Genomic DNA, 24,678 nt, shown 5'->3' on the forward strand with positions numbered 1-24,678 from the left:
CACACCTTCTCTTTGATGGTTGCCACAAACATATCTTCATGCTTCACAGTGAAGTGCTCTTCCAGTTTGTGGAGGATGGGTATGATCTGTCCACAGGTGGCATTCTTTTCACATGACACACACACTGGATGTATGAGGATTCTCATGAGCTGGACAAACTCCTCAGCCTTATGGAAGTCCTCGTCCTTCAGATGGTCCAGGTTGTCCTTGGTCATTGCTTTTCATAGTCGTGGGTCCAAGGCTGCTGCTTGGATCTCTGGATACTGCTCCATGAATCTCTCTATCATTAGATAGAGTTCCATCATACTATATCCTAAAAATTAATACAATTCAATATATATGTATTTATTTCACCTTTATTTAACCAGGTAGGCCAGGTGAGAACACGTTCTCACTTACAACTGCGACCTGGCCAAGATAAAGCAAAGCAGTGTGACACAAACAACAACACAGAGTTACACATGGAATAAACAAGCGTACAGTCAATAACACAATAGAAAAAAAAGAAAGTCTATATACAGTGTGTGCAAATGGCGTGAGGAGGTAGGCAATAAATAGGCCATAGTAGCGAGGTAATTACAATTTTAGCAGATTAACACTGGAGTCATAAATGAGCAGATGATGATGTGCAACTAGTGATACTGGTGTGCAAAAGAGCAGAAAAGTAAATAAAAACAATATGGGGATGAGGTATGTAGATTGGATGGGCTATTTACAGATGGACTATGTACAGCTGCAGCGATCTGTTAGCTGCTCAGATAGCTGATGTTTAAAGTTGGTGAGGGAAATACAAGTCTCCAGCTTCAGCGATTTTTACAATTAGTTCCAGTCACTGGCAGCAGAGAAATGGAAGGAAAGGAGGCCAAAGGAGCTGTTGGCTTTGGGGATGACCAGTGAGATATACCTGCTGGAGTGCGTGCTACAGGTGGGTGTTGTTATCATGACCAGTGAGCTGATCACTGACAGACTGTTACCTAAAGCCCTTGGACTCCACTGTTGCAAAGGGGTGTAGGCCTTTCACTGTGAACTTGGTCACGGCTAGGTGGCACTCATTCACCCTCCTCAGTCATCCTCCCACTAGCTGCCAGCGTGAAAGGGCTTTGGCTTGTCTTTGGCTTGGACCAGCGGTATTAGAGGGAGGAGTGGGTTGGTTCATTGTAGCTGCAACTTTAACAAAAATGTGCAACATCTTTAAATGAGTGATTAAATGTATGAACGCACCCATAGCTATACAATCAGCTGCTAATGGTTACTTTTGATCATGACCCCATGTTTCTCATAATTGAGTTAACTCCGTGTGTGGGCTCTAGGCTGCTAGCATACATAGCTAACATAGACCGGGCAACGAGAAATGAACTACGAGCTGGGCAGTCAAACTGTTTCTATGCCTGTACATGATGCGCTTTCCATAGATGTTTGGACACATTGCTCGTGTTTCCGCCCTTACAAGCAAAAGTCTTGTTGCACTTGTGGCAATGAGCATTGTCAGCATCGACTCTGGTGAAGTGTAACCACACTTTTGAACGTTTAGTTCTCTCCGCCATCGTCACTAGTTAAGAGCAGGGTCTTTCTTGTGTGTGTGTGTGCGCTGTAGCGTGAGAAAGACACAGGCTTCGCGCCAGAGAGATCTCTCTTCTGGATTGGGAATAGCGAAAATGCATCATAGACGAATGTCTTCATCTTATTGCAAATTAGAAATGGTTAAAAGATCAAATGTGCAAGATAACGTTTATGTAGCAATAGTAAATAGGACATTTATTTTCTTAATTTCTCCCGTACCAAAAGCAGAACCGATAATGTCGGAGCTTGTCGATACTATGGCCTTTCATAATTTAGCCCCGGGGCCCGTTTAATACCGTCTGCTTGTCTTGTAATTGTGAGGTTTGGGTGGGGAATGTTTCTGTGACATTTCAGTGCATACCGGATTGTTACGGACTGTTTCCTTTGTGGTTCTTTCAAATTTAGATGTCTTGTCTGAAGCCTTACAAATAGTCTCTTGTTATTTATTTACGTATATTAATTTCTCTGTGGTGCCCTGCATGTGTTGTCACATGGTCTGGCACCCACTGCAGAAATGTGTTAAACATTGTGAAAGTGAACCCTTGAGTGGCACAGCGGTCTAAGGCACTGATCAGTGCTAGAGGCGTCACTACAGATCCGGGTTCGATCCCAGGTTGTGTCGCAGCCGGGAGAACCGGTCACAATTGGCCGGTGCACAATTGGCCCCAGCAATTTGGGTTAGGGGAGGGTTTGGGCGGTTGGGGTGTCCTTGTTCTTAAGAGAGTAGTGTGTCAAGAAGCAGTGTGGCTTGGCGGGGTCGTGTTTCGGAGGATGCATGGCTCTCGACCTTCGCCTCTCCCGAGTCCATATGGGAGGGATGGGACAAAACTGTAACTATCAATTGGATATCACAAAATTGGAGAGAAAAGGAATAAAAAGTACAACAACAAAAAATACTAAAACTAAAGGTGGTCTTGATTTACAAGACTCCCAAGTCCTTAGAGCCCTACTGGGTAGATTTGGTCAGGCAGGCGACAGGGGTTTACCGTTTGTCTTTCAATCCCTACTTAGAATAGAATATGAATGACTATGTATATATGAATAGTGTGTAAATAGTATTTGTGTTGTCTCTTGGTGTCTTTCCAATATATGGCTCTTATTTTTTATTTTTTATTATAATAAATGTTTAACAAAAATATAAATATCTGTACTTTGTCATGTATTTGTATGTAAAGTTTGTATATGGAAACTTTTTCAAAGATGCATACATTCAGTTTTTTGGACAAAAGAGGGAAGCTCTCGCTGCTGGTGCTAGCACACACACAGATCAAATACACAGCTGGAACTCAGATTAAGGTGATGACGTCCTAATAATTCAAAAGATTGTTAAAAAGAACAGGTGCTTTAATTGCTTTAATTTAATTGTTTTAATTGACATATGCTTACTTCGATTATGACCTTATGCTGATTAAGATAAGCAGAGTAAGGTGTTTACATGTCTAATGTCATACTCCGCCTACTGCCATAATCAGTTTCATGTTGAATTATTAGCGTGCATGAAACATACTGATGGCCTACAGCAGGGGCCTGAATGAGTGAGTTAGAGAGCGGGACAGACAGTCAGGGAGGGAGAGAAAAGAGGAGCTCCATTGTGTGGAATTTGCTGCAGTCAGGCTTTGTGAGGCGTTTAGTCTCTGCAGCATTATGGAATGCAAAGCCAGAAATCCGCAACGCTTTGCTCATTTGCACAGGGAGATTGTGGCGAAGATAGTTGTTGAAAGGAACCCTACTGGCCTCTCTCTTCCTGTGGCTGTCCTGTAGGGGGTGGAGAGGGAGGGGGGAGGGGGGGCAGCGTGGCTGCTGAATTCTAATGTTGTTCAAGTATTTTTGCAGCATTTCCCTAAAAAGAGCATTGTCATAGCGTTATTAGTTACAGCATTGTTCCACCAAGGATGTCTCCTAAAAGTTAGATTCTCCCTGTGACTTGTTTAGGAGTTCTTATGCATGTACAGGAGGGGCTGTGTGTGCATAGTTGCAAATCAAGCATATCAATACTTTGCAGCCATGTTGTCAGTGAATGGTCTCATTGGAGGGAAATCTGGTGCTGAAGTGGATTGCTTTTTTATGCCCTCATAATGAACCTTTATAATGCTTGATAAGAACTGTGTGACTGTTGGTAAGATAGATTCCTGGATGAAGACATTAAAGGATGTCAGAGAAGAAGACACAATACCCTATACAGAAAAGTGAATGGGGAATCCCTTTATTTCAAATGTCATCCCTGATTATGATCGCAGTCACGTCTCCTGTGTCCTTCTGTGCTGCTACACTGCCTGTGAAAGCTTTCTCTATTGAATGTCTGAGAAGCAGCCCAGGCTGTTGCATTGGCAATGGCCCTCAGGTCCTGTCGGTGCTCTGTCCAACTCCTTCAGGCTCTGTGGGATTCTACACTGCAGGATACAGACAGAGACGTATTGAAGAAAAGCTCCAACCATGTTTGGAGATTGAGATGGCCTTGTTCTTCGAGGTGGGGAGACTGCCATGTTCTTGTTTAACAATGTATGAGTCATGCACGCCCAGAGAGAGTCCTTGGCTGTCCAAGTTGGGCATGTGTCAGAAAGCTAAACAATTCCCTGACTGAGAGAGTGAGAGAGAGAGAGAGAGAGAGAGAGAGAGAGAGAGAGAGAGAGAAAGAGAGAGAGAAAGAGAGAGAGGTGTATGTGAGAGGTCTTTGGAGGTGGGGCAGAGAGAGAGACTTGGATTTTCTGCAAGGACATACAGTACCAGTCAAACGTTTGGACACACCTACTCATTCAAGAGTTTTTCTTTATTTGGACTATTTTCTACATTGTAGAATAATAGTGAATTAATCTAAACTATGAAATCACATGGAATAATGTAGAAACCAAAAAAGTGTTAAACACAAAAATATATATTAAACACATCAAAATATATATATATATATATATATATAATATAAATATTTTAGATTCTTCAAAGTAGCCACCCTTTGCCTTGATGACAGCTTTGCACACTCTTGGCATTCTCTCAACCAGCTTCACCTGGAATGCGTTTCCATCAGTCTTGAAGGAGTTCCCACATATGCTGAGCACTTGTTGGCTGCTTTTCCTTCACTCTGCGGTCCAACTCATCTCAAAACATCTCAATTGGGTTGAGGTCGGTGATTGTGGAGGCCAGGTCATCTGATGCAGCACTCCATCACTCACCTTCTTGGTCAAATAGCCCTTACACAGCCTGTTGAAAAACAAATGATAGTCCCACTAAGCACAAACCAGATGGGATGGCGTATCGCTGCATTATGCTGGGGTAGCCAGGCTGGTTAAGTGTTCCTTGAATTCTAAATCAATCACATACAGTGTCACCAGCAAAGCACCCCCACACCATCACACCTCCTCCATGCTTCACGGTGGGAACTATACATGCGGAGATCATCCGTTCACCTACTCTGCGTCTCACAAAGACATGGCGGTTGGAACCAAAAATCTCACATTTGGACTCATCAGACCAAATGACAGATTTCCACTCGTCTAATGACCATTGCTTGTGTTTCTTGGCCCAAGCAATTATCTTCTTCTTATTGGTGTCCTTTAGTATTGGTTTCTTTGCAGAAATTCAACTTTGAAGGCCCGATTCCCGCAGTCTCCTCTGAAAAGATGATGTTGAGATTAGAGGTCGACCGATTATGATTTTTCAACGCCGATACGATACCTATTATTGGAGGACCAAATAAAGCCGATACCGATTAATCGGACGATTAAAAAAAAATGTATTTGTAATAATGACAGTTACAACAATACTGAATGAACACTTATTTTAACTTAATATAATACATCAATAAAATCCATTTAGCCTCAAATAAAATGAAACATGTTCAATTTGGTTTAAATAATGCAAAAACAAAGTGTTGGAGAAGAGAGTAAAACACCTCGACAACAGCCTCCCTCGAAGCAGCGTTACCCATGCAGAGCAAGGGGAACAACCACTCCAAGTCTCAGAGCGAGTGACTATTGAAACGCTATTTGCGCGCACCCCGCTAACTAGCTAGCCATTTCAAATCGGTTACACCAGCTTAATCTCGGGAGTTGATAGGCTTGAAGTCATAAACAGCTGCTGGAAAACGCACGAAAGTGCTGTTTGAATGAATGCTCACAAGCCTGCTGGTGCCTACCATCGCTCAGTCAGACTGTTCTATCAAATCATAGACTTAGTTATAACATGATAACACACAGAAATACAAGCCTTAGGTCATTAATATGGTCGAATCCGGAGACTATCATCTCGAAAACAAAACGTTTATTCTTTCAGTGAAATACGGAACCGTTCCGTATTTTATCTAACGGGTGGCATCCATAAGTCTAAATATTCCTGTTACATTGCACAACCTTCAATGTTATGTCATAATTATGTAAAATTCAGGCAAATTAGGCGGCCCAAACTGTTGCATATACACTGACTCTGCTTGCAATGAACGCAAGAGAAGTGACACAATTTCACCTGGTTAATATTGCCTGCTAACCTGGATTTAAAAATATATACTAAATACTATATACTGTGTGTTGATTTTAAGAAAGGCATTGATGTTTATGGTTAGGTACAGTCGTGCAATGATTGTGCTTTTTTCGCAAATGCGCTTTTGTTAAATCATCCCCCGTCTGGCGAAGTTGGCTGTCTTTGTTAGGAAGAAATAGTCTTCACAGAGTTCCCAACGAGCCAGATTAGCAGACAATATTAACTAAATATGCAGGTTTAAAAATATATACCTGTGTATTGATTTTAAGAAAGGTATTGATGTTTATGGTTAGGTACACTTTGGAGCAAGACAGTCCTTTTTCGCGAATACGCACCGCATCGATTATATGCAATGCAGGACACGCTAGATAAACTAGTAATATCATCAACCATGTGTAGTTAACTAGTGATTATGATTGATTGATTGTTTTTTATAAGATAAGTTTAATGCTAGCTAGCAACTTACCTTGGCTTCTTACTGCATTCGCGTAACAGGCAGTCTCCTTGTGGAGTGCAATGTAATCAGGTGGTTAGAGTGTTGGACTAGTTAACTGTAAGGTTGCAAGATTGAATCCCCGAGCTGACAAGGTAAAAATCTGTCATTCTGCCCATGAACAAGGCAGTTAACCCACCGTTCCTAGGCCGTCATTGAAAATAAGAATGTGTTCTTAACTGACTTGCCTAGTTAAATAAAGGATAAATAAAGGTGTAAAAAAATATATATATTTTTTAATCACCCAAATCGGTGTCCAAAAATACTGATTTCCAATTGTTATGAAAACTTGAAATCGGCCCTAATTAATCAGCCATTCCGATTAATCGGTCGACCTCTAGTTGAGATGTGTCTGTTACATGAACTCTGTGATGCATTTATTTGAGGCTGGTAACTCTAATGAACTTATCATTCAGCAGGGGTAACTCTGGGTCTTCCTTTCCTGTGATGGTCCTAATGAGAGCCAGTTTTATCATAGCACTTTTTGTGACTGCACTTGAAGAAACGTTGAAAGTTCTTGACATTTTCAGGATTGACTGACTTTTATGTCTTAAGTAATGATGGACTGTCATTTCTCTTTGCTTATTTGAGCTGTTCTTGCCATAATATGGTCTATCGTCTGTATACCACCCGTACCTTGTCACAACACAACTGATTGGCTCAAACTCTTAAATAGGAAATAAATTCCACAAATGAACTTTAAACAAGGCACAACTTCATTTAAATGCATTCCAGGTGACTACCTCATGAAGCTGGTTGAGAGAATGCCAAGATTGTGCAAAGCTGTCATCAAGGCAAAGGGTGGCTACTTTAAAAAATATTTTTGGTTACTACATGATTCCATATGTGTCACGCCCTGGCCTTAGTTATCTTTGTTTTCTTTATTATTTTGGTTAGGCCAGGGTGTGACATGGGTGATTTATTGTGTTTCGTCTTGTCTAGGGGTTTATTAGATTAATGGGGTTGTGTTCAGTTTAGTTGTCTAGGTAAGTCTATGGTTGCCTTGAGTGGTTCTCAATCAGAGGCAGGTGTTTATCTTTGTCTCTGATTGGGAACCATATTTAGGTGGCCATATTCTTTGGGTATTTTGTGGGTGATTGTTTCCTGTCTTTGTGTTTTCTGCACCAGTTAGGACTGTTTCGGTTTTCACGTTTTCTTGTTTTGTAGTTGTGTTCATGTTTGAGTTTTCCTATTAAAACCATGGACACTTACCACGCCGCATATTGGTCCTCCGATCCTTCTCGCCTCTCTTCTTCAGACGAAGAGGAGGAAAACCGTGACAATATGTGTTATTTCATAGTTGTGATGTCTTCACTATTATTCTACAATGAAGAAAATAGTAAAAAATAAGGAAAAACCCTGTAACGGCTGTCTTCCTCCTCCTCAGACGAGGAGGAGTAGTAAGGATCAGAGGACCAATGTGCAGCGTGGTACGTGTTCATGCTCTTTATTAAAACAGAGCAAACACTAAAACAAAACAATAAACGACACGTGAAATAACCAACCGAAACAGTTCCGTGTGGAACACACAGACACAGAAAATAAACACCCACCAAACACAAGTGAGAAAAGGCTACCTAAGTATGATTCTCAATCAGAGACAACTAACGACACCTGCCTCTGATTGAGAACCATACCAGGCCAAACACAACATAGAAAACAGAACATAGACAACCCACATAACTCACGCCCTGACCATACTAAAACAAAGACAAATCAAAGGAACTAAGGTCAGAACGTGACAAACCCTTGAATGACTAGGTGTCTCCAAACGTTTCACTGGTTCTATATACAGGATACAACCCTCCACAACATAACCTTCACTCCAAATCAAATCTCCAAACCTACAACCTGATTTTCAAAGGATTTTTACCACCAAAGATTCTTATTTCCAAGCTAACAAACAGAAACCTGAAAACACCATCCAACCTGGAACTGAGTGAGTAATGTTTAGTCTGAAGCTACTTTTGAAGCCATGAAGAAAAGTACATTACAATGATACATTTTACTTTATAAGGATGGAATGCTAAGTTAAGGCTTCAAAGCTTGAAAGGAAAGAACATATCTGACTGCAACTTCAATTAGCACTGAGGTGTGAGGTGAGAGGTATTAAAGCCCTTGAGCCCATCAATGGCAGGAGCATTTCACAGCCTATCCCACCAAATGCAGAGGCCTTGGAAGCCCTCTCCCGCTGTTCAGAGGTCATTACAATACAGTACCCTCTGCATGTAAAACATGATATGGCACAAAATGAATACAACAAGAAGCTCCTTATGAAATATCAAAAGACACATTTTGCTGACTATTATAGAAATTGGAACATAACTTAATCTTCCACACAGACCATCCCCTGGCATGGTGCAGTGCTTAACTAACACACTACCCCTCTGTTAAGGGGGGGGGGGGTATTAGCAATGGGTGGAAACTCAGGATATTACAGCAGGACAGACAAATGAAGAACCCCGAGCCCTGATAGTCCTCCTGACAAACCCCCACACCCACTGAGGACATCCTTATGGACTCAAATGGGAAATATGTACAAGAAAATTAACTTTTTTCCAAACACACAGTGTCTAAACTCTGATGTCCAAACACCGAGCGCACCCTAGACCTTCTGTCTGAGGACCAACTAGGGTCACCCAGCCACATAATACTACACACAGGCACAAACAACCTTAGAACACAGCAGGAAAGGGTGGCCACAGCACTCGAGCAACAGATCAACAGACACTCTGCCCTGACCAGTGAGACACTCTCCCAGACCTGCGGGTCCCTCCCCCCGGACCTACACCTAGAAAACCCACACTGAGAGGACCAACATCCAGACTACAGCACCACCAGCCACATCCACACCCCCACCCCAACCAATCAACACTCCCCCAAGTCAACCATGCCCATACCCCATTTAGGCCCCCTCAGATCAGACCTCTGCCCCTCCTGCCCACTCCATGCCCCCCACTCCCTCAAAGAGGGCAGCACCTAGATCTTCTGCACAGATTCTGTCAGACCTGGGCCCTGACAGTAAATCTCAGTAAGACCAAAATAATGTAGTTCCAAAAAAGGTCCAGTTGCCAGGACCACGAATATAAATTCCATCTAGACACCATTGCCCTAGAGTACACAAAAAACTACACATAACTCGGGCTAAACATCAGCACCACAGGTAACTTCCACAAAGCTATGAAGGATCTGAGAGACATGGCAAGACGGCGAGAAGGGCCTTCTACGCCGTCAAAGGGAACATAAAATTTGACATACCAATTAGGATCTGGCTAAAAATACTTGAATCAGTTATAGAACCTGTTGCCCTTTATGGTTGTGAGGTCTGTGGTCTGCTCACCAACCAAGAATTCCCAAAATGGGGCAAACACCAAATTGAGACTTTGCATGCAGAATTCTGCAAAAAATATCCTCTGTGTACAACGTAGAACACCATATAATGCATGCAGAGCAGAATTAGGCCGATACCCACTAATTATCAAAATCCAGAAAAGAGCCGTTAAATTCTACAACCACCTAAAAGGAAGCGATTCCCAAACCCTCCATAACAAAGCCATCACCTACAGAGAGATGAACCTGGAGAAGAGTCCCCTAAGCAAGCTGGTCCTGGGGCTCTGTTCACAAACACAAACACACCCCACAGAGCCCCAGGACAGCAGCACAATTAGACCCAACCAAAGCATGAGAAAACAAAAAGATAATTACTTGTCACATTGGAAAGAATTATCAAAAAAACAGAGTAAACTAGAATGCTATTTGCTCCTAAACAGAGAGTACACAGTGGCAGAATACCTGACCACTGTGACTGACCCACACTTAAGGCTCAGTGAGCATGGCCTTGCTATTGAGAAAGTCTGCCGTAGACCTGGCTCTCAAGAGAAGACAGGCTATGTGCACGCTGCCCACAAAATGAGGTGGAAACTGAGCTGCACTTTCTAACCTCCTGCCAAATGTATGACCATACTAGAGACACATATTTCCCTCAGATTACACAGATCCACAAAGAATTCGAAAACAAACCCAATTTTTATAAACTCCCATATCTATTGGGTGAAATACCACAGTGTGCAATCACAGCAGCAAGATTTGTGACCTGTTGTAAATACAACCCATATTTATATTTATTTATTTTCTCTTTTGTACTTTAACTATTTGTACATAATATGACATTTGAAATGTCTTTATTCTTTTGGACCTTTTGTGAGTGTAATGTTTACTGTTAATTTGTATTGTTTATTTAACTTTTTTTTATGATCTTCTTCACTTGCTTTGGCAATGTTGACATGTGTTTCACATGCCAGTAAAGCCCTTAAATTGAAATTGAAATTGAATTGAGAGTGAGTGAGTGAGTGAGTGAGTGAGTGAGTGAGTGAGTGAGTGAGTGAGTGAGTGAGAGAGAGAGAGAGGGGGGAGGGAGAGGGAGAGAGAGGAAGGAGAGAGAGAGACAGAGAGACAGAGAGAGAGAGAGAGGGGAGGGAGAGGGAGGAGAGAGAGAGAGAGAGAGAGAGAGAGAGACAGAGAGAGAGAGAGAGAGACAGAGAGAGAGAGAGAGAGAGGAGAGAGAGAGGGACAGAGAGAGAGAGAGGACAGAGAGAGAGAGAGAGAGAGAGAGAGAGACAGAGAGGGAGGAGAGGGAGAGAGGGAGGGGTCCACACATGGCACTCAGATGCTAGAGCTGGAACTGAAGCTGGAGATGTCCCAGCCACTCCCTTAGTGCCTCACAGATTAGGGTTTGCGTTGCACAGGCTACAGAGCCTTTTTGCAAGTTTACTTTTGCGTGTGGATTGCCAACGACCTTGCTAAGTGGAACTGTATTCATGCAGCCATGATGCCTGACGTTCTACCCCACCCATAGCCAGGCCTTTCCATACTGACAGAGAAGATGGGTTTTGAGCGGGAAAGCTGCTGTCTGCCTGGCGCTGGTGGTAATCACGGCCGTCCCTTGTTATCAAGCCCAGGGCTCTTATCGGCCATTTTCTCATTTCCACTGTGGAATGGTTGAGTCTGAATTGGCAGCCAACCAACAAGAAGCAAGAGCACTGAGCAGCATCCTGTTTCCAAGTGTTGTCGCCATGTACATTGTGTCATCTCTTGTCTCCATTCCTCTCCAAGAGTGTGTTGACTCAATGCAGCAAGGCATACATGATCTCACAATTTGTATTTTGAAATTCCAAGTCTCAAAGAGATGTGCTTCTTTGTGGGAAACTCTGTTTTTAGGGTAAGGCAGATATAGTAAATTAATAGCTTTTAACATTAATGTATGACTGATCGAAGTCCTTAGTCACTAAGAACCCTAGACAAAGATATCACAGTTCTAACATGTACTACACGCTGAAGGGGGTTAAAGATATCACAGTTCTAACATGTACTACACGCCGAAGGGGGTTAAAGATATCACAGTTCTAACCTGTACTACACGCCGAAGGGGGTAAAAGATATCACAGTTCTAACATGTACTACACGCTGAAGGGGGTTAAAGATATCACAGTTCTAACCTGTACTACACGCTGAAGGGGGTTAAAGATATCACAGTTCTAACATGTAGTACACGCCGAAGGGGGTTAAAGATATCACAGTTCTAACATGTACTACACGCCGAAGGGGGTTAAAGATATCACAGTTCTAACATGTACTACACGCCGAAGGGGGTTAAAGATATCACAGTTCTAACATGTACTACACGCCGAAGGGGGTTAAAGATATCACAGTTTTAACATGTACTACACGCCGAAGGGGGTTAAAGATATCACAGTTCTAACATGTACTACATGCCGAAAGGGGTTAGGATTTTCTTCCTGTGATATGTTTGTCCATCATTCTTTCACATGTGCTCTTGAGGGCTACAGGTGCTGAGCCAAGTTTTATATCCACTTGAGTTCAAGTGCTGTGGTCTCTGTATGTGTTCTACAGGAGGATTAGGATGGCCTATTCCACTCCATAAGGCCTCAGTCAGTAGCACTACATCTCTGAATCCTCAACAGTGTGGTAGGAATCTGAAGGAATGTTTCATCTGTCGATGACAATTCATCACTGACGAGAGATAGGACAAAATGTCCCGCTTATGTGACAAGTTAAACTTCCTCCTCACTGCCCCAAGCACTGTATAGCTTTCACAGATCAGAGATTACTTAGAGAAAAGGGAGGAAGGATGGGTTAAATGTGGAAGACACATTTCAGTTGAAATCATTCAGTTGTACAACTGACTAGGTATCCCCCTGTCCCCTAATCATTGGTTTTGGTTTGGCATACATTTTAAAGTGGAATTGCCCTCCTCTATCTGACATGGTAAACTAATTTACCGCTGCGATCACAATACCATATTGTTCACTGGTTGTTAATTAACAATAGTCCCCAAAACAACTGGTGGCTATTTGAGAAAGGATGTTTCTGCCATTAATGTAAGAAGGATTGCAGACCTACTAGTGATTGCAGGACTGCTGTTTAGACTCTACTGTAGGTACTTTTGGTTCTCCTATGGCCTTTTCTGACCTGATTGGGGTTTCTTTATGTGATCCACTATGTTGGGAAACACGCTCCATACTACTATACGGTTAGGATAAGGACACTTTAGGGGACAAGTGCTTCTGTTAACAAAGGCATCATTCATCCAACACAATCAATAGTTGGTGTAGTCTGGTGAAAGGCTAGTTCTGTGGGATATTAGATCTACCTGGTCGTGATATGTGGGTGTAGTCTGGTGAAAGGCTAGTTCTGTGGGATATTAGACCTACCTGATTGTGATATGTAGGTGTAGTCTGGTGAAAGGCTAGTTCTGTGGGATATTAGACCTACCTGATTGTGATATGTGGGTGTAGTCTGGTGAAAGGCTAGTTCTGTGGGATATTAGACCTACCTGATCGTGATATATGGGTGTAGTCTGGTGAAAGGCTAGTTCTGTGGGATATTAGACCTACCTGATTGTGATATGTGGGTGTAGTCTGGTGAAAGGCTAGTTCTGTGGGATATTAGACCTACCTGATCGTGATATGTGGGTGTAGTCTGGTGAAAGGCTAGTTCTGTGGGATATTAGACCTACCTGGTCGTGATATGTGGGTGTAGTCTGGTGAAAGGCTAGTTCTGTGGGATATTAGACCTACCTGATCGTGATATGTGGGTGTAGTCTGGTGAAAGGCTAGTTCTGTGGGATATTAGACCTACCTGATTGTGATATGTGGGTGTAGTCTGGTGAAAGGCTAGTTCTGTGGGATATTAGACCTACCTGATCCTGATGTAGCTGAGACCAAGAGCCATTTTCAGCAGCCTTCTTTCATCTGGTTCTAGTGTCTTATTCTTCTAACTTTTTCCAGCCCCCAGAGCCCCCTGTGACTTCCTCTCCTTCCCCTTCTTCTCCCTTCTTCCCCCTTCTTCCCTGGCCCTGGAGGAGTGGGGGCAGCCCCTGTTCCAGCATGCCTTGGCAAAGCTCTTCACTCCCTGAGTCCTGGGATTTATTTATTTATTTTATTTTATTGAAACTTTATTTAACTAGGCAATTAAGAACAAAATCTTATTTACAATGACAGCCTACCAGAAGGCAAAGGGCCTCCTGTGAGGACGGGAGCTGGGATTAAACATTAAAAATATAGGACAAAGCACACATCACATCAAGAGAGACAACACAACACTACATAAAGAGAGACCTAAGACAACAACATAGCATGACAGCAACACATGGAAACACAGTATGGTAGCAACACATCATGACAACAACATGGTAGCAACACAACATGGCAGCAGCACAACATGGTACGAACATTATTGGGCACAGACAACAGCACAAAGGGCAGGAAGGTAGAGACAACAACACACCACGCAAAGCAGGACAACTGTCAGTAAGAGTTTCCATGAGTCTTTGAATGAAGAGATGGGTCTCCCCTTCAGGGCACACAACTTCACCAACAGTTATCTTCCATCTATAAACACCTGATTTGTTGCTACAGTGTGAATTCATATAATTCTCAGTTTCAGTTTCTACTGCATCTGTTGTATTTTGTCAGGAAGGAGAGTACAGCTGTTGTATTTTGTCAGGAAGTAGAGTACAGCTGTTGAAAAGTACCGCTGTTTTGGAAACAATTGAAATGTGTCCTTTTGTCATTATTGCTTTGGGTTTGATGTGGTCCGTTATGCTTGCATTTCGTATTCTATGTAGTTTGAAATATGACTAAAAGAACACAATATACACAGAAATAAATTGCCACTAAATTCTCACATCTCCAAATGAAACAATGTTATGTAACTTGACTTCTGTTGAGGTTGGGGCCTGTAGATGGTAGGATATCAGAGCAGTGTTTCTGATATTGATACAGACAGTGAATGGTGCTCAGCTGGCTTCCTGCTCTTCCTGCTCTAACCAGTGGTGCACTCAGCCTTTGTTGAAGCTCCTATATGAAGGGATGTGAGTATATGAAAAGCTGGGCTCTGTAGTTGGATCCACATGCAGGGATTTTACAGAGTGAGTGAACAATAAACATTTCACGGCTATGAAATCAGGTGGCTTTGTTTTTTGGCTGACATTTTCACAGAAACATGAGAAAGTAAGACATTCTGGAATGTCCAGTTTTTATGATTTGGCCCTCAGTGACTGTTGTGCATGTGGTAACTAGGCAACATTAATACAAAGCAAATACAGACCAGAAAGTGAATAAGAACCCATGTTCCAGATGGAATCCACAGCGTTGAAAAGTAGACTGTCATAGAGAACACCACGTCAACAAAGGTGAAAGAGAATAGACATGGAACACACATCTTTACTGGTGTTGAAGAAATACAGTTTGAATTCTTCAAATCCTTTATCAGCGTATTCTATCCCAAACCCTTGACTTTACTCCCAGTTACCCACTCAGCAACACTTACAGGAATCATCATTGGAATCACTTGACAGTGTCTGGCCAAAGTCTAACTGGTATCTCTCTGTTAGCGGAGCTTGGGGGCATATTGTGACCTGGAGTCAGTCAGGGAATGTTAAGGTCAGTCCAGAGTAGCTGATGAGAGTGAATTCTATTAATTATAGTTGAATCTGGGTAGCAGGGTGGTTGATCTAGGATTCCCTCTCCTAACCATTGAGATAAAGCCTATCTGTGTTGTAACTCCAACACTGTCTTGTCTTGACATTGTTAGTGTGGCTGGACTATGTCTCCTAGTTCTCTCAGCAAGCCATGTTGAGTCAGAGGCTTGTGGACTGTGGTTGTTATGGTCTTTGTTGTTGGCCTTTACAGCGAGGCTATCTGCTCTTTGTTGTTGGCCTTTACAGCGAGGCTATCTGCTCTTTGTTGTTGGCCTTTACAGCGAGGCTATCTGCTCTTTGTTGTTGGCCTTTACAGCGAGGCTATCTGCTCTTTGTTGTTGACCTTTACAGCGAGGCTATCTGCTCTTTGTTGTTGACCTTTACAGCGAGGCTATCTGCTCTTTGTTGTTGGCCTTTACAGCGAGGCTATCTGCTCTTTGTTGTTGGCCTTTACAGCGAGGCTATCTGCTCTTTGTTGTTGGCCTTTACAGCGAGGCTATCTGCTCTTTGTTGTTGGCCTTTTTGTTGTTGACAGCGAGGCTATCTGCTCTTTGTTGTTGACCTTTACAGCGAGGCTATCTGCTCTTTGTTGTTGGCCTTTACAGCGAGGCTATCTGCTCTTTGTTGTTGACCTTTACAGCGAGGCTATCTGCTCTTTGTTGTTGACCTTTACAGCGAGGCTATCTGCTCTTTGTTGTTGACCTTTACAGCGAGGCTATCTGCTCTTTGTTGTTGGCCTTTACAGCGAGGCTATCTGCTCTTTGTTGTTGGCCTTTACAGCGAGGCTATCTGCTCTTTGTTGTTGACCTTTACAGCGAGGCTATCTGCTCTTTGTTGTTGGCCTTTACAGCGAGGCTATCTGCTCTTTGTTGTTGGCCTTTACAGCGAGGCTATCTGCTCTTTGTTGTTGGCCTTTACAGCGAGGCTATCTGCTCTTTGTTGTTGGCCTTTACAGCGAGGCTATCTGCTCTTTGTTGTTGGCCTTTACAGCGAGGCTATCTGCTCTTTGTTGTTGACCTTTACAGCGAGGCTATCTGCTCTTTGTTGTTGGCCTTTACAGCGAGGCTATCTGCTCTTTGTTGTTGGCCTTTACAGCGAGGCTATCTGCTCTTTGTTGTTGGCCTTTACAGCGAGGCTATCTGCTCTTTGTTGTTGGCCTTTACAGCGAGGCTATCTGCTCTTTGTTGTTGGCCTTTACAGCGAGGCTATCTGCTCTTTGTTGAAGGTCAAATGACTTAGAGGCTAAGTTCCACAAGCATAACTTCATTGTTTAGAAATGTTCACATTTCACTGAATTAGATGACGTGCATCTAGCTCTAAATTCCACAGTATTTTAGTTAGGTGTTATAGGCCTATCATGCTGTCATTTGTCATAATGGGTGTGAGTGGTTAATGGCATGACATGATATCGTCTCTAAGCCTTTACAGTGAGAGGTTCAAGTAAAGTGATAAGCTACTAAACTCCCTCATCTCTCTTAATTGTTATCTTTCAGAAAATGTTAAGTAAACCTATCCGATGTGCCACTGGTTAAAGCTTGATAAATGTCATTCCTGTGATATGAATAATGTGGCTATTATTCTTCCTTTATAATGAAAAGTGATTCCTAAGAGATTCCTAAGTGATTTGGATACATACTGTGTGTGTACGGTGTACTGTACTCATTGTACCAGCCTGTTTCCTCATAGACATTAATATGTGTCATGGTAATGATTGGTTTGACAGACTCGATTGCCCCGGTGTTGTTAATGACTGTGTTCTTCCTGTTTTTCCCTCCATAGAGACCTGAGGTTCAACAAAATCAAGGACTTGCAGCCCGGCTCCTTCAGACGGCTAAAGAACCTAAACACACTGTAAGTCTCCCTCCTCTCCTTCCTCTTTCCTCCTTCCTCCTCTCCTCCCTTCTTCCTCCTTCCTCCTCTCCTCCCTTCTTCCTCCTTCCTCCTCTCCTCCCTTCTTCCTCCTTCCTCCTCTCCTTCCTCCTTCCTCCTCTCCTCCCTTCTTCCTCCTTCCTCCTCTCCTCCCTTCTTCCTCCTTCCTCCTCTCCTCCCTTCTTCCTCCTTCCTCCTCTCCTTCCTCCTCTCCTCCCTTCTTCCTCCTTCCTCCTCTCCTCCCTTCTTCCTCCTTCCTCCTCTCCTTCCTCCTTCCTCCTCTCCTTCCTCCTTCCTCCTTCCTCCTCTCCTCTCCTCCCTTCTTCCTCCTTCCTCCTCTCCTCCCTCTTCCTCCTTCCTCCTCCCCTCCCTCCTTCCTCCTCTCCTCCCTTCTTCCTCCTTCCTCCTCTCCCTCCCTTCTTCCTCCTTCCTCCTCTCCTTCCTCCTTCCTCCTTCCTTCTCTCCTCCCTTCTTCCTCCTTCCTCCTCTCCTCCCTTCTTCCTCCTTCCTCCTCTCCTCCCTTCTTCCTCCTTCCTCCTCTCCTCCCTTCTTCCTCCTTCCTCCTCTCCTCCCTTCTTCCTCCTTCCTCCTCTCCTCCCTTCCTCCTCCTCCTTCCTCCCTTCTTCCTCCTTCCTCCTCCTCCCTCCTTCCTCCTCTCCTCCCTTCTTCCTCCTTCCTCCTCTCCTCCCTCTTCCTCCTTCCTCCTCTCCTTCCTCCTTCCTCCTTCCTTCTCTCCTCCCTTCTTCCTCCTTCCTCCTCTCCTCCCTTCTTCCTCCTTCCTCCTCTCCTCCCTTCTTCCTCCTTCCTCCTCTCCTCCCTTCTTCCTCCTTCCTCCCTCCCCTCCTCCCTCCTCTCCTTCCTTCTTCCTCCTTCCTCCCTCCTCTGTCTTTCCCCTACATACTCAGCAATTGAAGAGATTGTAATTTAATTGGTCCTGGAGAACTCACTGCAAATGTGTTTAAACTGAGCGTTCAAATATACACTAATGCAATCGGCACTCATCAGGAGTCGACTACTCCTGTTAGCCCCATCTCTTCCCAGAAGAACCCAGTTCTTTTTGTCTATCTTTTGTCCCAAGACTTGGAGACACGTCACAGCATTCGTTTCCCCTGGAAAGTCCTGCAATCCTGCGTACAGTCAGTCAGTCAGTCCACAAACACGGACACCGAGGGGCAAATTCTCGCTCTCTATTCTGCTGTAGTTTCACACATGTAGGTTACCTCATAATCTGGTAGGAATGTATTGTTCCCCTTCAATTTCCCAGCCATCTATCATGTGTCAGCCCTGCCAGCCTGCTAGTCTACAGCCAGCCATGTGTCAGCCCTGCCAGCCTGCTAGTCTACAGCCAGCCTTGTGTCAGCCCTGCCAGCCTGCTAGTCTACAGCCAGCCTTGTGTCAGCCCTGCCAGCCTGCTAGTCTACAGCCAGCCATGTGTCAGGAATCAGCCAATGAGCCTAGTGCCTCTGAATATGAAGGGTAGGGAAGGTAATGTCAAAGCAGAGAAAGCTCAGATGAGATGTTCCTACAGTAGCAGACCACCTGCTAGCCATGTAGTCTGTGGAGTTCCATATTTCACGGCTTTAACCTCTGTCTTACAGACTGAAGAATAGCATAGTTTCTGAAGCCTGCTGGGAGACAGTTCAATATTAGTGTCTCAGGCAGACAGAAATAGATGTCTGGCTCATATGTGAAGGAAAGACTGCAGCTAGGGGCCTGCTGCCTGTCTTTTTCTGCTTGGCCTCTGACAGACTGTACCTACACTTAGAAAAAAAGGTTCCAAAGGGGTTCTTTGGCTGTCCCCCTAGGAAAACCCTTTTAGCTTCCAAGTAGAACCCTTTAGATTCCAGGTAGAACCATTTTGGGTTCCATGTCGGAAAGTAGAAAGGCCAAATGTTTTCAGAAAAAAGAGCTAGGTGAGGACTTAGGAGGCATGTTTGGCCCAAGTAATGTTCTGCTTATACATATCATATTATTTTCCAAAACGTATTTCTTTGCATTAATGGCAGTTTCTGTGGCATTGAGTTAAGGGATCACCAACTCAAGATTTTGCTATGTTGCAGAAAATCTATGACAGACATTATTGATCCTTGTCCAGATTATACCCCATGGACCTGAAAGCCATTAGAAATGTAAAACAAATTGTGACCGTGTGTAGGAATCAAACCAAATGCTTCATAGAATAGCGACAGTGTAATGTGGCAAGGATGAAGGATCTCACATATACTATGTACTCTGAAAGTTGAACTGTGTTTAGACTGGCATTGGCCTAGCATTAGATCATGACACAGCAATATGCCAGCATGGACCACTTTAAATTAGTATCTACGAGTCTGCACAGATTCACTTTGTGTAAGTCTGATAGTCCACTGGGAGATCTTTATTAATGGCCATTCTCTTGACTTTACAGCCTCCTCAACAACAACCACATCAGACGGATCCCCAGAGGAGCCTTTGAAGACCTGGAAAACCTAAAATATCTGTGAGTTGTTATGCCTTTTATGTCAATGTTATTCTCTTCTGGATGTCAAGTCACAGATGGACTGGTTTCATTGAAACAGTGACATTTTGCTCGGACAGGCTCAATAGGTTAAAGGTTGAAGTTGAAGTTTCACTCTTCGCCTTGTCGGCTGATGATAAAGCATGGCTAACCCTGTCTCGGGCTTGTGTCTGGAAACAGAACACAAACACACTCTGTGGCTGTAAACTGGACATTGCTAGACGGCTTAGTCAGAACAGAAAAAAGTGTGTCAGTGTGGTACAGGAAATGAAGTAAGACAAAAAAAGAACCCCATTATCTAATCCTGTGAACTTATCTGTCTGCGCGTGGTGACCTGGAGGCAATGAGGAGAACAGAGGTAGGCTTGAGCAGCAGGCAGGCAGCACATAGCCTTGGGTTGCTGCAGTATGGTTTAGTCCTTGTGTTTGTGAGTCACTGCCTATTATAACCCCAGCGCCTGTCAGTTGTGGTGACAGGCAGCTATGTCTGTGTTTACATTCACATACGGTACATATGCCTGAAATGTCTGGCTCTCTAGTCTCCCCACCTACTCAGTCTCACATACCCCCTGCATTCCCCTCAATGAACCTTCTCTCCTCTTCTACTTGGCCCTGGGTTAGATAACTCAGACCTGCAGCTCACCAGGCTGACGTTTTTGGTTGGTTGTTCTGTGGATCACTTCTTTGTCTTTACTCATACCTGATGATGGATACATTCATGAGAATAACTTGAGACAGACTAATGAGGTCAGGGCCTACTTTGGTGTGTGTATAGTAGATACTTATATTTAAAATACTGTAGAATGCATGCATAGCATGTCCAAAACTACCATCGGTACCATCTGTTTTGTAAAGTAATTTTTTTGTAGATAATATGATGGTCACAGTTCTGCTGAGTCACCTCAAACATGTCAGACAAACAACGTTTCTGATGCTAGCTCGTCAACTACTGTAGAGGAGGACGGGAAAGCTGGGTATGTGTCAGTCACACACACATACCCACACATATACACACACAGACATCCCTCTCCTCTCTGCATGCTGTAGTGTGGGTGACTCCTGTGACTTAGTTAGTTTTAATTAGAATGCCCTGTCCCTTTTCACCAGAGTTAATCTGAGGCCAGCACACTGATCCAGCCCTTCAGCCCTGCCCCTCTCACCCTGCACCCATATCCTGGGGGATTGTCCCTCTTCCTCCCCTCTCACCCTGCACCCATATCCTGGGGAATTGACCCTCTTCCTCACCCCTGCCCCTCTCACCCTGCACCCATATCCTCGGGGATTATCCCTCTCACCCCCTGCCCCTCTCACCCTGCACCCATATCCTGGGGATTGTCCCTCTTCCCCCTGGCCCCTCTCACCCTTCACCCATATCCTGGGGGATTGTCCCTCTTCCTCCCCTGGCCCCTCTCACCCTGCACACCCATATCCTGGGGGATTGTCCCTCTTCCCCCCCACCATGGCCCCTCTCACCCTGCACCCATTTCCTGGGGGATTGTCCCTCTTCCCCCGCCTGACCCCTCTCACACTGCACCCATATCCTGGGGGATAGTCCCTCTTCCCCCCCATGGCCCCTCTCACCCTGCACCCATATCCTGGGGGATTGTCCCCCCCCGGCCCCGCTCACCCTGCACCCATATCCTGGGGGATTGTCCTCCCACCCCGGCCCCTCTCACCCTGCCCTTATAACCTGGGAGATAGTACCTCTTTTGCTTGGTCCCTAGTAAAGCCCCCTCCACTGTATGACCTGACAGAAGTCTGTACAGACCCTTTAAGGGTTAGCTCTCGGTCAATGGGTCTAGTGTTACTGGAATATGGTTCATGGTAATGATGACTATTGCAAGAAGTATTTTTCTGACCATCTGATTTGATCTAGAAGTAGGTAGTCTTGGCTTGTACCAGCCGGAACGGCTCATGGGAACCAGGAGCCTATCTCCTATTACTGTAGCGTGAGGCAACTTGATATACAAGTACACCCCCTAGAAGGACACGAGTCTATCACACCTCCTTTCCCCCATATGTGATCTTTAGGCTATAGCCTAACCAGGGCTCTGAGTTTCTTCACATGGTCAGGAGGTATTCAGGGCCCTACTGATATCTTATCTAAATCCACATATCCTGTTGTGGTTTGTTGTGGTTTCTGTTGCTGTTGTTTTTGTTCTTGTTCTGTGGAGCTCTGATTGAGTTTTAGGCTGGCATTTTGTCAGGTTGCATAGTTAGAAATGTCATTAGATGGTCAAGAACATAGATTACTTCACAGGCCTTGGGTTCTTCTCAGTATTTTGTAATTGGCGGTGAGGAGTAATGTCTATCTCCTTCTGTTTCACAACACGTGTGTGGGTGTACAGTCAGAGTAAAATGGCGGAAATCTTTTCACTTTGTTTCCATTGAACAAATAAAGGCATTTTAATTCATTATATTTGATGACCAATTTCTCTTTTACCAAAGAGAACCTTCTGTCTACCAAAATGTACTATTGTGTACCTTAGCAGCTTCTGTCTACCAAAATGTACTATTGTGTACCTTAGCAGCATCTGTCTACCAAAATGTACTATTGTGTTACTTAGCAGCTTCTGTCTACCAACATGTACTATTGTGTACCTTAGCAGCTTCTGTCTACCAAAATGTACTATTGTGTACCTTAGCAGCTTCTGTCTACCAAAATGTACTATTGTGTACCTTAGCAGCTTCTGTCTACCAAAATGTACTATTGTGTACCTTAGCAGCTTCTGTCTACCAAAATGTACTATTGTGTACCTTAGCAGCTTCTGTCTACCAAAATGTACTATTGTGTACCTTAGCAGCTTCTGTCTACCAAAATGTACTATTGTGTACCTTAGCAGCTTCTGTCTACCAAAATGTACTTTGTGTACCTTAGCAGCTTCTGTCTACAAAATGTACTATTGTGTACCTTAGCAGCTTCTGTCTACCAAAATGTACTATTGTGTACCTTAGCAGCTTCTGTCTACCAAAATGTACTATTGTGTACCTTAGCAGCTTCTGTCTACTAAAATGTACTATTGTGTACCTTAGCAGCTTCTGTCTACCAAAATGTACTATGTACTAGCAGCTTCTGTCTACCAAAATGTACTATTGTGTACCTTAGCAGCTTCTGTCTACCAAAATGTACTATTGTGTACCTTAGCAGCTTCTGTCTACCAAAATGTACTATTGTGTACCATAGCAGCTTCTGTCTACCAAAATGTACTATTGTGTACCTTAGCAGCTAACCTTCCTCCTCTTTTTCTACAAAATGGCGGGTCAGTTGAGTTCTCATTGAACTGTGTGAGTACGAGGTCACAGAAGCTTTGGGGTTATTCAAGCAAGAGATCTCAGTATTCTTCCCCTTGAGAGTTGACCCCACAGCTTCCCAATCCATCCGGTTTCCCACGCAGACCCCACACTTCCAGGCCTCAGCACAATCTCTCACACACAAATCAAGTCGAATCAAATCAAATTATATTCGCCACATGCGACAAATACAACAAGTGTAGACCTTATCGTGAAATTCTTACCTGCGAGTCCTTTCCCAACAATGCAGAGTTAAAAAGTAAGAGAAATTTGCTAAAAAAGGAAATAGTAACAATAAAATAACAATAACGAGGCTTTATACAGGGAATACCAGTACAGAGTCACTGTGTAGGGGTATGAGGTAGTTTAGGTGATGTGTACATGTAGTACGTAGGGGGGAAGTGACTAGGCAGTCGGGATATATCATAGAGTTGCAGCGGGGTATGTAAAGAGTGTGAAAGGCTGTGTGTGTGTGTGTGTGTGTGTGTGTGTGTGTGTGTGTGTGTGTGTGTGTGTGTGTGTGTGTGTGTGTGTGTGTGTGTGTGTGTGTGTGTGTGTGTGTGAGCATATGTAGTGTGTTTGTGTCTGTGTGTGTTTGTGTGTGTGAGCATATGTAGTGTGTGTTTGTGTCTGTGTGTGTTTGTGTGTGTGTGTGTGTGTGTGTGTGTGTGTGTGTGTGTGTGTGTGTATCTTTGACATCAGAATGCATGTGAGTGTAAGTTTTGTGTGTGTGAGCATATGTAGTGTGTGTTTGTGTTTGTGTGTGTGCATGGGTGGGTGGGTCAAGTCCAGTGCAAGAGAGTCAAAGCAATGGAAAGGAGGTCAATGCAAATAGTCCGGGTAGCCATTAGATTAACTGTTCAGCAGTTTTGTGACTTGGAGGTAGACCCTATTCAGGAGACGTTTGGTCCCAGACTTGGCGCTCTGGTGTGGTAGCAGAGAGAACAGTCTATGACTTGGGTGGCTTGAGTCTTTGACATTTTTTAAGGCCTTCCTCTGACACCGCCTGGTATAGAGGTCCAGATTGGCAGGGAGCTCAGCCCCAGGGATGTGCAAGTTCTTAAGCACCAGAGGAGGCTGGTGGGAGAAATGGGTTGGAGTCAAACATGATTTACATACAGTACCAGTCAAAAGTTTTAGAACACCTACTCATTCAAGGGTTTTTCTTTATTTGTACTATTTTCTACATTGTAGAATAATAGTGAAGACATCAGAACTATGAAATAACACATATGGAATCATGTTTTAACCAAAAAAGTGTTAAACAAATCAAATTATATTTTATATTTGAGGTTCAAAGTAGCCACCCTTTGCCTTGATGACAGCCTTGCACACTCTTGGCATTCTCTCAACCAGCTTCACCTGGGATGTTTTCTAAACAGTCTTTAAGGACTTCCCACATATGCTGAGCACTTGTTGGCTGCTTTTCCTTCACTCTGCGGTCCAACTCATCCCAAACCATCTCAAATGGGTTGAGGTCGGTGATTGTGGAGGCCAG

General features: G+C 43.8%; 1 protein-coding gene across 2 annotated transcripts in view; it reads left to right on the plus strand.

Annotated features, from left to right (window-relative positions):
- LOC112262195 (peroxidasin) overlaps nt 1-24,678 on the plus strand; it is an 80,074-nt gene that overhangs the window by 4,375 nt on the left and 51,021 nt on the right. For both annotated transcript variants that reach the window (XM_042330113.1, XM_042330114.1), the window contains exons 2-3: nt 17,304-17,375; nt 19,801-19,872. In XM_042330113.1, coding sequence (XP_042186047.1) covers nt 17,304-17,375; nt 19,801-19,872 — 144 coding nt within the window. The remainder of the gene's footprint in view (nt 1-17,303; nt 17,376-19,800; nt 19,873-24,678) is intronic.

Source organism: Oncorhynchus tshawytscha, linkage group LG11 (assembly GCF_018296145.1).
Source record: "Oncorhynchus tshawytscha isolate Ot180627B linkage group LG11, Otsh_v2.0, whole genome shotgun sequence".
Taxonomy (NCBI): domain Eukaryota; kingdom Metazoa; phylum Chordata; class Actinopteri; order Salmoniformes; family Salmonidae; genus Oncorhynchus; species Oncorhynchus tshawytscha.